The following is a 15,843-nucleotide window of genomic DNA, read 5'->3' as shown; positions in this document are numbered from 1 at the left end:
CAGCACTCCCCCAGTCCAACCTTTGACAGTAGGATTATGTGTTATTGTAAGACCATGGTTTCACTGTATGTAGAACATACTGGGCCTCCCTACGAGGCTGGCGGTAGCCGTGCCTGTATTTTATTTTTTCCGGCGCCCAGAAATGGGCAATTACCGGATCATTACGGCCTTGCCAGACCCGGTTTTTGCCCATTCCTGGGCACCTGGAAAAATTCTTCCTCATTACCATTTGAGCCCAAAAGGGCTCAATGGGAATGGGAAAGCCGGATGCACCGGCACCATTATGAACAATGCCGGTGCTTCTGACATGCTGTGCTCGCGGGTGCCGCAGAACTCGTAGTTTGCCGGTCCGGGAACTACGGTACCAGCAAGCTTACCGGCAACGTCGTTCCCGGACTGGAAAACTTGTAATGAGGCCAACTGAGACAAGAAGCATGAAGAATAACCAACACCAATGTACTGACACAAGGTGGGTCACAGGGGACATGAAGAATGCCAAAGAGACATTGACATCAGGTGGTGAGGTTACGCCGGAGCGGAGTTAGCACTATAAAGAGGAAACAGTAGAAGGACTAGTTGTCTTGCACCACAGAAGGCAGGGGCCCCCAGGCAGAGGCCCCCAAAAGCTATCTGGGGGATTCACACCGGGCAAAGGAGAAAAGACTGAATGCTGTCCCATAGAAGGGAAGGAGAAGGAAAGGCGCTGCTGCAATAGGAGAGGAGCCGGCAGGAGGCAGACTCCTATCTAGACTGGAAGGAGTGGCAGTTATCCAACTACGATGGAGTGGACCATCGGGCCAGAGATGGATCCAACGCCGTTCGAGGTCAGAGAGGCTTTGAGAGCCACTGGCGAAAGCCGGTCCGAGCAGAATAGGACCAGAGAGGCTGGCAGGAAGAACCACAAACTCTGGAAGTGCCGGCAGCGCATCCTGTTGGGAAAGCAGGTAACTTGGAACGCGTGAGACCCAGAGGCGTAGAGTGGAGAGCCAACCATAGCCTCAGGGATAATCTCCCTCATCCCAGTAGTAGCCAAATAGCTACTCGGTATTAGAAGAGTGAAGTGTGCATCAAGGATAATCTCCCTCCTCCCAGTACTAGCCAAATAGCTATTGGGTATGTGAAGAGTGCATCAGGGATAATCTCCCTCATCCCTGTGGAAACTGGAAGGATATTGGGGAAAGGAACATTGAGTTGTGCATCAGGAGCAATCGCCCTAGTCCCAGTAATGGGTGGGGAAATACTACAAGACAAATATATGGAGAAGTCAAAACAAACCTGAAACGAAGCATTCCTCCGAGAAAGCAGGGTTGTATAACCTTTAAGGGAGCTCTCAAGGAGGACCAGAGAGAGCTGAAAGAATTAAAGAGACATTATTGCAGGGGAGAATCTGAACCAGGAGAAGGGATGCATTCTAATGGTGGTTTGTGAATCCAGAGCTGCCAGAAGAGATACAAGCTGTGCGAACCGGGGGAAGAGATACATTCTCCTGGTGGTTGGTGATACAAGAGTTGCTAGAAGAGGCAAGAACTGTACAAACTTGGAGAAGGGAGGCATTCTCCTGGTGAAGGTTTGTTCTACAGAGTGGAAGCCTGATACAAGGAGAAGGGAGGCATTCTCCTGGTAACAGAACTTTTACTTTACTGAGAGACTCTTGAGTTCAAGTATCAGGGATAGGAGAAGGTTTTGACAAAGGATGCAGGATTTATCATTTTGACGGGCAGTCGGACATTTTACCATTAGTGTTCCTAGGTTGAGGCAGGGCACCCCTCATAGAGCTAGGGATAGATAGTTCGTTGGGATTGAAAATAAAAGTCTATAACCAAAATCATGACCCCTCCTGTGTCGGTTTCCTACTTATACACCCTCACAGCTCACACTAGTACAGCTGAAGTAAACCTGTGTTAATTCCCACTGTCAGCAGTTTACACCAGTTTATGTTTCTATCAACTCTATCAAATGCTGATTTGTAGTGAATGAAGTTACCATAAAGTGGAGCCTGACCTAAATGTATGTAAGTGCTCAAATGCTGAGGTTTTAACATATTCATGTTAACATAATAACATTTTAGCAAGCTGACAAACCATTTATAAATCACATTTGGAGGGGCAAGATAATCTCTTTCTGCTGTGCCCACACATTTAACTCCCTAAGGAAAACTAATGCAAATATTTTACTACGGGCATCAGGTAATGCTCTAAGGAGATAATTCTCAGGGTTATCTCAGTTACCCTTTTTGTCTATCGGGCACTATACCTCTTTTTACATCTAACAGAGCAATACATGAAAGATCTCAATGATCCATTGTTCCTCTGGAATGCCTGGGGCTCTCTATCGTCTCTCCTCTAGGCTCCTGCAGGCTGAACTGAAATGCACGGTGGCTGACATAATAAAATTGTGTCTACAAGGATAGGTGTCCCCTAGACCTGCCAGTCTCCCTAAATCCAGATGAAGCAGTTTCCAGAGGTAATGGGTTTGATGTGGAAGCCAAAAATGTTGCTCCCTACTTTTGTCACTAGCAACCCCTCCCATGGCCTGTCGTACTTCACTGGCCCCCGCTGCAAGACCTAACAGACAACTGCCAGGTTGTACAGGTATCACTCTGACACTCCATATCTCCTCACTTTTCTGGCAAGTACAAAACAGCCTCTCCCGTGTATTTTCCTTGCATAGATGAACAAAAACAAAAGACCCTTGATGTGATAACTGCAGCAGGCAGGGCCTCTGTGATAGGGACAAGACCAACCTCCAAGTGGTTCTCGGCTCAGTGTTTAAGACCTCACCATTTCAGTATACTTTGCTACACAGGTGTGACGCTATGAGACTGGAACAGAGCCTTCCTGTGCACATCCTCAAGAGTTGGATACTCTCTGTGGGCCCTGCAGCACTCTGCTTGATGTGTACCTCCAGAGGCATTGCTAGAGGGGAGCTGGCTGGTATGTAGCCCCCGGTCTTTTGGTTCTAGCCCCGGATAGAAGCGAAGGGGCTACAACCAAAAGGCTAGCTAGCCCCGAGTCCCAACCGTTCTGATATTAGCATAGACCCAGATATTTTACAAACCTAGCAACACCCCTGGTGTACCCCCTCTCAAAGCAGCTCTTAGGTCTGACATTGGAGTTCGTCTAGTGGTCTCAGGGGGCTCTACGACCCCTTCTCTTTACTGCTGCACTGCACTGCTCAGCATGTTGCTTCTTGGCCTATGTGCTGCTTATAGTGGAGTGGAGATCACCCCTCTAATGCCAAGGGTACCATAGCCGTATTTAATACTGATATTCATCAATGCAACACCATCACTTAATTGCAAAATGATTCCTATGCGGGCCCTCTTCTTAATGAACGAAACCTGTTGCATACAGCAAACGGGTTTGATTTGAAAACATTTGTGTTCTTCTAAACATTAGGGGTTGGCAGATTGCCAGGCTTACCAGTCAGTGTACAGTGATTGGGCTGGTAGGTGGGGGGAGCTGAGGTGCAGGGCTGCCTCAGGATACAGGGTTTCAGCCTAGTTATGGCTGAATGAAAGACAGTGCTGGTGCAATGGCTTAGCTTTTTGGGTATAGATGGGATATGAGGTCAGGGTTTCCCACTGCTATGTGGCTTTCACGGAATCAGACTCACTTATCAATTTCAGTTGATAACACACAGCCATCTTTATCTGTTGTCTTGCAAGCGAAGAAAAACAGCAAGTGACAATGTAATGGGACTGACTTCTTTAACCTGACCCACCCTCCAGATCACTTAACTTTATAGGTCACAGGTTACCTGACCAAAGGGGAACCTAAGAAACTTTGAGAGAATATTACTAGTCATTCTTGTTCTGCCTCCTGCCAAACAAATGGATCTATTCATTCATATACAGTCCAACTTTAGTATCTATTTCCGGTGATGATGTCATATGATGATTAATGGTTTGCCGATCTCTCTTAAGGGGCATTGGGCCTCCACCCCATGAGGACTTCCGTTGCCTTATGGGGAAGTCATGTCAGTTCCAGTCCATACCGGATTTCACAGTCGAATGGCTGCCAACAACCTTCGTACGGATTTCTAACGAACAACACTTATCTGTCCGTCATAGGGTGCATGCTCCGAGTAGTCCATGGATTTAGCATGTGTTGACAAAGTCAAATGAGATCAGAGTTACCTATGTCAGCTAGAAAAAGAAATACTAAGCAATATAGGTGTGATGCGATGGGGTGCGCCTAACCTTATTCATTTTGTTGAGGAACTTCCACCTGTAAGAGGAAACATTTCCATGTGGACTTTTATCCACGGATCAATTTATTTATTTATTTTATTTCACCGCCATTTTCTTCATCATAGCTTTCTGGTGCCTGAGCCCTTAAGGTCAAGCCACTCATGTGCTCCCTTTGAGATTATGCTGTCGGCAGCCAGATTTTTGAGATCCTGAAGTAGAGCCCATGAATTTCATTGCACCATCTGCACTGCCTTTCTGGTATGTTTCCGACTGGACAGCAAGGGTCTTGTGATGCAAGTGCCAAGGTTTCAGTTTTGCAGCTGCTTACCAGTACCACTGCAGGTTGATCTTCAGGTTGAAGAAACAGCTTAAAGCCATGAAAGTACAATGCAGACTTGTCCCGTCTGGTGGGGGAACAGTGTAGGAGAACTCTGGCAAGTACCCTTCAAGTAAAGAGGCACTCAGAGTATGGGCACTGTGTATTTGTATTTTAATGGAGAAACGCATTGCTACCTGAAGGTTTCTAAGTGCGCGACCTGATCTAACCATACCTGGTGGAGCAAAAAGGGAAAAGCTAAAAGAGAAACGTGTTCAGTTTTTTTACAACAGTGAAGCAGAATATCGATCCTGCGAATATCTTCAGGGAGAGAATCCCTGAGTTTGGATGCCAGGACCGTACTGGATTTACCAAATTCCCTGGACCGTTTGTAGCAATGCTGTACATAGTGTTTTGATGACAGAGCATTGGGCCCGAGATGACACATTCCACTTGAATCCGTGTTTGAGAGCAGGAGCAGAGAGCTACGAGGGCCAGAGTGGGCTGCTTTAATGAAATTCTGCTCTTCACAGGCAGTCAATTCAGTTTTGGGAGAATCAGGGAATTGTATGGATAGCTGGGAATGTTGGCAATAATCCTGGCTGTGGTTGACTGACACACCTGAAGTTAATGAAGAGAACATGCTGACATTCTGCCTTAGAGGAGTTACAATCGTCTACTGCCGAGTCCACAATGGCTCTACCAATGATGGCAAGATGATGTTCAGAACGAAAGCCTGATGTGTCTGAGAAGCATTAGATAATAAGTGTTTTTTAAAAGTTGATTCACCTTAGAAGACAGAAGGCGAGGAATCAGCAATCAAAGGTTATAGAGAGTGTTTTTAACTTTGTCTTAACTTTAATGGTGTGTTTTGGAGAAGTAAAAAAATCCATGCATGCTTTCAGGGCTTTAGGATATAAGATGGGGGAGCTATAAGCACAATGTCCATTTTACCTTCATTCAGCCTCATCCAATGTTGTGTCATCCATTGTTCTATGCAGGTTAAGGTGGACGGTACTTGAACAATAGTAAGAATGGTTATCTCCATCGAGAGGAAACATGATCAGTGTGTCATCCACATACATCTGGAATACTGCACCAAGACTCTGTGAAAGGTCATGATGTGGTTTCACATAGAGGTTAAAAAGAATAGGCGGAAATTCCTTGATTTCAGTGTTAGGAACACGTTAATGACTTTTACTTGCAGTGACCGATTATTCACGAAAGAAGATAGCCACTTTGCAGAGATTTCAGATGCCATGGCACTTCTCTGAAGCATTGACAAAGCAATGTATGGCCAATGGTATCGAACGCAGCTGAAAGCTGGAGTAACATCAGGAGACCTACATGTCCATGATCCATGATTTGAAGAAGAGAATCCTTGATATTTAATAAGGCCATGCTGCCCCTGGGCAGGACAAAGACTGATATGCAAATGGATATTTCCCATCTGTGAAAGGCACAGTGAGTAAAAGCAGTGGCTGCGAACTCTCAAGTGGTTAATAACCACTGAACAGGTTATCATGTCTGTTCTTGCGAGAGAGGGGCGCCCGCTACCTTTGTAAAACATGTTAGTACCTCTACCTGCTCAGAACAAATTCGCGGTCACCCAATAATTGATGTGACTCAAAATGGGCTTGCAGCTGTAAAGAGACTATTTCTAAGATGTTCAATAGAAATAGAGTATTCGTGATCGAACAGTGGCTAGTACAATCATTGGGATCCAGAGAAGGCATTTTTAATAATGAATTAACCACTGCTTGGGCATTTAGTTTGATATCTAATTGTCTTAGTCAGGTGAAGGTCTTCGGGGTGTCATCCCCCAGGGCATCTTGTTGCTAAACTTCTCACATAGTTGTGGTCAAGAAAAGCAGAGTGACCAGGACCTGCAAGGTACACGAGTGTAGGGTTGTAAAAAGGATGGTGCTGCTGGGTCAAGGGGAGGGAGAACCATCCTGGTCTCATTCTTTGAACTGGAGGTCTGGTTCACACAGGTGTCACACAGAGTATTATTGTTGGAAGGCTCTTGAAACGTTGCAGCTTCCAGCAAACGTTTGTCATGTCTTTGGCGTTTTTAAATATTCCACGTTCTTCTACAAAATTACTAGAATTGCCAGACCTGCTGTACCGAATGGGGAACTGAGGTGGGGGTGAGGTGCCTAGCCTCATTTGCAGACCGTGGGGTTTATACAGGGATCGCTGGCAGGCTCATCACCATAGTACAGCCAAAGGGAGCTTGCCGAAAATGATTAAAGGCAGCCACAAGCCAATTATATCTCTCAGCCAGCAATTAGAGGACACTTACAATGTTACAACAGGTTACCTTGTGTACCCTGGCCACGAGGGACTTACAATAGCTAAAGTTCAGGCATTTCAGTTTCCTTTCTGATGTTTCCGGAGATAAGGATTCATCAGTGAAACATTGAGAAAACCAGCAGGACAAAAGCAAACACTTCAGGGATTCTGTGCCTGATCAGTAGCCAAGGACCATGTCTTCACAGTGAAGGGACATTCTGTGGATATGCCAAGAGTACAAGGTAAGAATGGTGGTGCAAGGTTTCCCCAAGTATATGACATCCCCATGCTATAAAGTGTAAACAAACAAGTAATTAATAGTTCATAAATACTCCTGATCAATAACTTCCTTGAAAATGCTGCAATTGTACCTATTCTGATACTTATAATTACTCACACAAGGAGTGCCAAATCTACTGGATGGAGTGTGGAAATGCATGATTGTATGCGATTCACATGTTTCAAGAGGTTTCACATGAACTAAAATGTAATTATAGGTAAAGTGTTTTTTTTAAAAGAAACCTTTACTTTTACTTTACTTTAATCAATTTATAATGCGCAGCCGTGAATCCCGAGGTGTGAGGGCGCATACATGACAAACAAATGAGAAAAACAAAGCAATCAGATCATCAGGAATAAGAGAACCAGGCCGAGGTAGTGATCAACATGAGAGTGAGAAATCAGTAAAAGAGCCAGGTCTTAAGGGCCTTCTTGAACGAGGTGATAGAGGGGTGCTGTCTGAGTAACTGTGGAAGAGAATTCCAGAGTTTAAGTGCCGCAATGTAGAAGGCCACATTCTCGACTTTCTTTAGTTTACAGCAAGGGAGGACTAGCAAATTCTGGTTGCTTGACCCGAGAGCCCTAAAGTTGACTTTATCATGGGTGTGATCTTGCAGGTATTTGGGCATTATGCCAAGTCTACATTTAAATACTATCGTTAATAGTCTAAATTTAAAGCGTTCCTTGATAGGCAACCAATGTAAGGTGTGTTCGGCAGCTGAGACATGATCACGCCGGGCTAGACCCGTAACTACACGAACTGCACTGTTCTGGACTACTTGAAGTCTATGGGAGTCAAATTTTTCCTGACCGACAAGGAGGCTACTGCAGTAGTCAGTCTTTGCACCAACTATGGCTCTGGCGATGGTCTCAGCTTTTGCCTGTGAGATAAAAGGTCTCAAATGAGTCCATAGTTTCACGTAGTAAGAGGATGCGGCGATAAGGCTGCTCACATGAGCTCTCATATTAAGGACTGATCCACTACAACACCTAATATTTTTAGTTTTGGTTGAGGGAACATTTCCACTAAGCCTAGCCTATATGATTTATAGATGGGGTCGAATTCGGAGAGATAGTTGGAATTACCTACAATCATCAGCTCTGTTTTGCTTTTGTTCAGAGCAAGGTTTTTGGCCATCATCCAATTTTCAATTAATGAAAAGATTCTATTTAACTCTTGTTCGTCCTGGGAATGCACTCCAGAGAGTTGGACTAGAACCTGTGTGTCATCAGCGTAATTCGAGAAGGAAATGCCTTCCTCCTCAAGCATCTTAAAGAAAGGAGCTCTCTAGATGTTATAACGACAGGGGGAGGTACTAGTACCCTGGGGAACCCCGAAAAGCACGGAATTGGGGCTGCTTCAGCGTCCCTGAGGCAAACTCGACTCAGTCTATTCGCCAGAAAGGACTTAATCCACGATGCTGCAGAGGATGAAAAATTGGTGACCTCTACCATTATGGAAAGCATAATGGAATGATCAACCAAGTTGAATGCCGTGGAAAGATCCAATGAAACAAGGAGGGTGGCCAGACCTTTGTTCATGCTTGCAAGAAGGAGTGACTTGATATCCAGAAGGGAGGACTCAGTGCCGTAGCCCTGTCTGAAACCAGACTGGTAGATATTCAGGATGGGATGCTTGTTCAGGTGAAGAGCTATTTGCGAATAAGCTACTTGATCAAAGATCTTCAGAAGAAATTGAGTGTTAGTAATTGGACGATAGTTGAGCGGATGCTGTCTTTGGCATTACAGGGAAAGGACACTTGCTGGACTAAAACAAGATACCGATGGCCGACACTAGCCCTGCATGATTTTGGCAGGAGATAGAGCAGAGAAGTTAGCATGTCACTTGACATTTAGACACACTAGTACTGGTATAAGGCATCATGGCTTGAGCTATTGACCGTTTTCATCCACTAAGGTAAGTGCAGCCACACATGAGAGCAAGTGTTTTAACTGAAAGAAGAGGGAAAACTAGAGAAGATACTTTGTTACAGGTATCGTGTGTAATATGTGGTATTATTTTTGTACAGTATTTTGGAGATTGGCGCAGAACCCCTGAACACTGGCCAGGGCCAGGCAGGACAGCAAAATGGCCTCATCTGTGTGAACCACTGCACATACGTCTAACAGTGTCAGGGTGCCGACACAACAAAAGACCACCTTAAAGTGGTGTCATCAAGCACCGGTGAAACCACTTGACTGACCAGATGGGCCTTGTGTGTCAAATCACTCTGCTGGTTATCTAAGCTGTTAGGTGGCAGACTGGTGTTGGGTGAAAAGCTATGCAGTTGCAGTAAGGGGAGTCCAATGGGTACATTTAGCGTTATTTAAGGAGACCCACAACACTAGCATTTACATTATTTCTCAAGGATTAACACCAAAGAGCTTTACCATCCATGTTAATGTCCCTGAGCCTCCACAGGCCAGCTTTCTGCACGATCTTTCCAGCTCAAAAACAATTATCCAGCTATATTTTACTAACTTGGCTGTAAAATGACCTGGGTTCAATTTTCCACAGAAAACCTGTTCTGAGCACTCTGCACATGTCTTTGTGTTACTCATGGTTTTCCATGAAAAGCCACACTGGAGTGTAAGGTTGACTGAAGAAACGTTTACGATGGCACAAGTACATTCATAAATTACATGATCGAGTAGCAAAATACATCAATATACTTCAAGGGTGTGTGGAAATTGGATTCTACTTACACTTTTGACAATTATGGCGGCTTGTGTATTTATGAAGTTCTGAGTGCTGTCAATTGCACTGAGCGTGCTATTCACAGTGTTCTTTGGGACAAATGAAATAAAATAATCATTAGATTTAAAACTTCTTTTATGAGGAACTTAGTAGAGTATTATCATGCATCATTTTCATTTTTCAAACATTGAAGTAATCATCATTGACATCGGTGACACCTTGTAGAATTGCATCTTACTACCATTTATGTACATATGCAAATTAGCCCCTGAAGTGAGTTCCAAATTAACTGCTGTGGGTGCTGGAGTCATCCATTTAAAGATGCATCTTTGTCACTCTCCAGCAACGGTTACAAATTAACAATGATAGACTGATAGTGTTCTGCTGATTCTACACTCTGAAAGCAAAAGCATGGGCACATTTTATCACTGAGCTACAAAAGAACTCTTCAGATACAGAGAGATCGATAGCTAGTGATACAGAGAGATAGAGAGAGAGAGAGAGAGAGAGAAAGAGAGAGAGAAAGAGAGAGAGAGAGAGAGAGAGAGAGAGAGAGAGAGAGAGAGGTATTTTATGTTCAGCACTTCGTTTGAATTCCATACACTGCACAGAGGCTTTGCACAGATGGATTACACAGTCTACTGAACGGCTAGATTGAACGTGTTTTTCCTGAGATAAAGAATCTAAAGGAACTCACTATGAGGCAGATGGTTTTCATCTTCCCATGCAAGTTTATGAGTGAGGATTCAGTATTGTGTAACTGATGTGTCAGAAAGAGCCTTTCTTGTTTGATGTACTCCACTTTGAGCATTCCTCTCGCAGAAGAAACATTCATCCCAACATCACGCTGGACGCCATCTTGGTTTAGGGCAAATGTCGCTACTCGCTTTCAGCAAGTGTTGATTCTGAATCATAACAGACGGTGGGCAGATCACTTTTGGGCATGCAGATCTTCTGAAGCTGCACTAATCTTTCACCTACTTTCTTGAAGCTGACAGTTTCACCCATCCTAAGGATACCACCCACATATAAACAACTGCCTGTTAATTCTTGTTGGCTGCAATTGACCTACTATTTAAATGTCTGCTCACATCTAATCTAGTATTTAAATCACCACTGACCTATTAATGATAAGGGTTGCAACACAGCTTTATTTAATTTGTGGTCATGACCGACTTTGTATTTAACTGTGTTGATTTCAACTGGTCTATTATGTAATTGCGTGCCGGCTAATAACCAATTATTATTTAATTATGTTGGCCAGTGTTAGGCAGAATCCAGGGCAGTTCCCTTAGGGAGCACTACCCACAATTAGGACTACAGGTGAGAGCAATAAATCCCCTTTGGTATCAGTCTGCACCACAGAGATTTAGCTGGTAGCTGTGGCTGAGCAGTCAGACTTATCTCAAGAGGGAGATGAGCAGTATTCAGGGTTGACACAATAGGTAGTACAGTACTATGGAGCAAGGAAACACTGACCAAGGTTTTGTATTAAAAAGAGAATATATATTTATTTGATACACTTCTAAGTCAACACATAGATCACAGTTAATAAAGTAAATGAAGTTTAGTCAAAAGAAAAGCATATACAACTTCCTATTCAATTGTAGACAAGTTTGCGGTATAGTGAAAACTGAGCAAAACGGGACAGTGACAACCTACTACAAATGGCACTCTACCAATTCAGCAAAAGGGAGGGAAAGTACAAGTTAAACCGAAATATCTTCAGACACCCCTAGCAACACTTCCCTGAAGTTTTGTGAACAAGTAATGCACAGTAACACTTTAACCAAAAGACAAGTGAATGTCAATTGAGCAAAAAGGCACTCCACAAGTTAAAACAGTAGGAAGGAAGAGGGGTTTAGAAGATTTAGGTGCATCAACACATTTCTCATTGAAAACTAATCTAGTGAGAGCAGATCTAACAAATCAGCCAGAGTCAATAGGCCTCAGCCAGAGTCAGTGGTACAGGACCAAGAGCTTAGGAGCAAAATGTTCTTGTAGTTGCAGTCAAGTCTTTAGTAGAAAACTTTTGAAGAGGTAGATGCAAGGCGAAAGAATGTTAAGAGAGAGGGCGGCCTTCCCCACAAGTATTTAAAGGATTTAAAACACCTTTAGGGCTACCACGGAAAAAGGGCAGCCTGGCGGAGCAATGCACCTTAAACGTGGAGAGATGGCTCCTGCGGTGGCGGTTGTTCCTGTTAGTTCCTGCAGGTCGAGGGGTCCAACAGAGGAATAGAGGCTCTCGTCGTGGAGGAAGGTTCGAGTCGCTGCACTACCCAGGGATGAAACCAGCCGCGGTGCTGCCAAACAAAGTTTAAAAGGTACGCTCCTTTTAATCGCGGTCCGGGTCGATAGCTGCCTGGTCTTCAAGTGCGGGGCACTGTCGAGTCGACCAAGGCAAGTCCGAGGATGCAATAGGTGAACTGGTTGACCCCCCAGCTCAAGGGAAGGAGGCTCCTCCGCTGAAGATCTCCTCTCGTCGTGTGGAAGAAAAAGTGTTGAGACGATCCGGCAGGGCTTCACCGGTGGTGTAGATGCTGAAGATGTCTCTGGCTTCTCTTCCCTTCGGTTCCGTAGTTCCAGTGGCGACGTCTTCCTCTTCCAGTCCTAAGGACCCTGCGTTTATGCAGAAAGAGACCCATTCATACAGCCTAGCTGTCACTCACACAGTGGAGCGGTCATCTTGGCGGGAGATCCTCCAGCCTATCAGGTTAGAGTGCGACCTGAGTTGCGGTGGCAACTCTATCCGGGGGTTCTACTCCCCCTCCCAAACAACAGACCCACCCCAGACTCAGTGGCGCCGAAAGGAGGGCTTCTTGGCAGAAGCCCGCCAAAAGGACGAACAAAGGATCCCCGACCTGGGTAAGGAAAATGAGTAAGACTCGAGAAAGAAGTTTTATCAAAGTTCTGGCAAATAAAACCTACCAGAGTAAAGTTAATAAAAAATAGACCGGCGGTATGTTAGAGGCTGTCAGTAAAAGTGGTAGCCTCGAACAATGGGAAAATCCCATAGAGAAATATTCGCGGTTGAATATAACAGGTAGTAACCACTGCCACCAGCCAGAAACTTTGTAGAGGGGGACTTTAAGGTACCGTCTCGAAAATGAACATAGGGCAAAAACTATTAACCCCTTCCAGTACTTCCATATTAAGATGGGGTGTACTGGTTAAGTTACTAAAAATCTACTAGTAAAGTCAATGGGGACTTTACATGCCCTGGGAGACAGTAGTCAGTCCCAGGGTATGGAGTCTATGTTTGGGGGTCGCTACTACACCCCTGTGTCACGGCACGGAGGGTGCTGTGTGACACGTGCATAAAGATGGTTCCTATGGGTGAGAGAAAAGGTCCCATAAGCATTAAAAACAAAAATAGCATAGAACACATATAGCAAATATGCCTAAGAGTGGGAAAAAGAGTCTCACTCTTAGCAGGTAAAAAGAAATAAACCCTTCAAATCCAGCAAAGCTGCTGGGGGACTCTATAGGTAAGGGAAATTAGCCATGAAATGAGAATTCTCCCTAACACCGAAACTGCCCCATTATTTGATCATGCCAATCATTACTGACCCGTTATTTACAGCACTGTATTCAAATTTGATTGCTTAAGACTTACTGTGCATCTGTTTTTGGTCAGTATCGACCTAGAACTTACATTTGGCCAACACCAGCCTACTGCGCAACAATTGTTGGTTGTTATCAGTCTGTCATTTACATTTGGTCACTTCCGGCCTAGCAAGCAATCATTTTTGGCAGCTAGCATCCTTTTACTTAAATGTGGTCACTACTGGCCTACAGCTCATTTATAGTTGGTCACCAACTGCGGACTCTGAACTTGGTCATCTATTAGACCATGATTTCTTGCCCACTCCACAAACCTGTCCTCACCGTAAGCAAGCACTGTCTGGTAGACTGCAGTCCTCGGGCCCTCACAGAAGTACTACCCATCATGTTTTCTTACTGGGATACATATCTAAGTAAATGTACTGTTTATTGCTCAAGCCTTCTCAAACAGATTAGCTTATCTGAGTCAGATTTGATGGTAAATCGTGATAAGGTTAAGCTTACCCTGTATCAATTTGACCATGGCTATTTCCGAAAGGACTTTTGTATCATACCAACAGGAATGGTATAGAAACAGGCCGTTCAAAGATGGCGGATGCAAAATAGCCGTCTTTGAGAACAGCTAGTCCTTTTTTTGCGATCAATGATTGTACTATGTATTCCAATTTCAAGGTGGTGCTCGATTCTGACAGGACACGGGGAAACCGTTGCATATGCCACACTTAAAAGTGGAGTAGGTAAGCGCCTTGGAAAGCACAAATTAGAAATTCAGTCAAGCATAGAGGAAAACACTTTTTGGGGGGGGGGGACATGATTATTTCTTTTTTTCAGCACTAAATACATGGCACAAAACTTGCAAAGGCATCCTGGACATCATTGCCCAAAACGCAAATAGGTTAACGCAAAACCCGCTCAGGGTATAGAACAAACTCTTGGACTGGGACTCGATCGTTACCCAGGGCAGGCTCAGTGCACTCCCGTCTATATCTCTGGGCTTGGATGAACACTATAGCAGAGGCACAGTGCTCCCATATCTTGAGAAATTCCGCTCACACTCAGAAAGGCAATACTTTGAGATTCCGCCTAACCTCCTGCCTACAAGGGAAATGTTAGGAAGAAGGATTAAAAAGAGGGAAGATCGGACCGTGTCATGTCGTTGCTGTGGACAGGCGGCAGAAACTATACAGCATTTGGTAATGAGTTGTGCTCCACTCTCAGTCTCCAGAGAAAAATGGTTGGGAAAACACTTCGAGAATCTCAAATTCGAACTTCCTGACGAGAGGTGGTCCATTTTAAGATGGGGAGGAAAAGTATCTTTGACTCTAGCACTGTTGAACTTCGTAAGAGAGATTTTTTCAATCTTGGACACGTAGTTTCCTTTTGTCTTTATTTCATCCCTATATAGTAGTTGTATTTTTTTTTCTCTTACTTCTTTAAGTTTTGTACTGTGCATTTAAAGTTTTCTTGGAAACTAATGCAATAAAAATAAAAATTTCTTTTTTTTAAAGAATAGACTCGCTTTCATTCACAGAAGCCAGATGGGGCCAAATTGTGTTACAAAGAATGAAGTACGTGTAAACAAATGAGGGAACACCACTCAAGACAAGCCAAGGTAAAAACCTTGTCCCATACATATGTAATCAACAATGGATTTTGTATTACCCAAAACATTTCAGGAAGTGAAACAGCTTTATTTCTTGGTTTATAGTGCATAACACGCAGAGTACAAGTGCAAGTGGGCTCGCCCAAGTAACACGCGGGTGAGTGACACATTATGTCAAATAACATGTTTCTGCTTAATCTGATCAATCATGCTTATAATTGCTGAATTTCAAATTGTCGATTTGGCAACTATTTAGCCCGTATATCTTCTGTGTTACGTTCTCCAACATTGAGTAAAAGGCATAAGAATGTTCAACACTGCATCATATTGATGAATATATGCATGGCAAGAGTGAGAGTCTAAATGAAAAAGTCGAACTTGGTGGTTCATAATGAATTCTTAAACAACAGTTCACTTTTTTCTTTTGTTGTCGGTTTTCTCTTTGTTTTTGTTGACACATGAAACTTCATTCACACCTTAATAGATTGTGAACATTGTTTTTTGGTCGTTGTTTAGAAGATTTGTTAAGCCTCTGAAGAGGTTCGCTGGAAGGGGAATCATTATGCAAGTGAAATACATGTCAGGCTAGGCTATGGGGAATGAGAGGAGGACAAAGGCAGAGATGAGGACAAGTGTATTCAGAACTGTGTTATCTGTCAAATGAGGATTCTTCTTTCTGTGTTTTGCACCACTCTATATCAAATTAAAAGTTTACATAGAGTTTGAACGGCTATTTGGAGGTATTTCTTCCTATGCATCTTAATTGGCGCGCAAAAGAGGATAGGTGTTAGTTTTGTTGTTTTACTCGTAGTTTGACACAAATTGCCCACACCACTGAATCTCACGTTATAGTTAACATAGCCGAATTTGGGCAGTGGTTGCCTAACTCACTTGGG

General features: G+C 43.8%; 1 protein-coding gene across 5 annotated transcripts in view; it reads right to left on the bottom strand.

The window, feature by feature from the left end:
- Positions 1 to 15,843, bottom strand: part of LOC138473098 (prominin-1-A-like) — a 1,012,351-nt gene that overhangs the window by 116,171 nt on the left and 880,337 nt on the right. For all 5 annotated transcript variants that reach the window (XM_069611612.1, XM_069611614.1, XM_069611613.1 and 2 more), the window contains one exon: positions 9,789 to 9,869. In XM_069611612.1, coding sequence (XP_069467713.1) covers positions 9,789 to 9,869 — 81 coding nt within the window. The remainder of the gene's footprint in view (positions 1 to 9,788; positions 9,870 to 15,843) is intronic.

This window comes from Ambystoma mexicanum, chromosome 8 (assembly GCF_040938575.1).
Source record: "Ambystoma mexicanum isolate Mex_15411 chromosome 8, UKY_AmexF1_1, whole genome shotgun sequence".
Lineage (NCBI taxonomy): Eukaryota > Metazoa > Chordata > Amphibia > Caudata > Ambystomatidae > Ambystoma > Ambystoma mexicanum.
The sequence above is the reverse complement of the archived record's forward strand: the minus strand, read 5'-3'. Positions and strand labels throughout refer to the sequence as shown.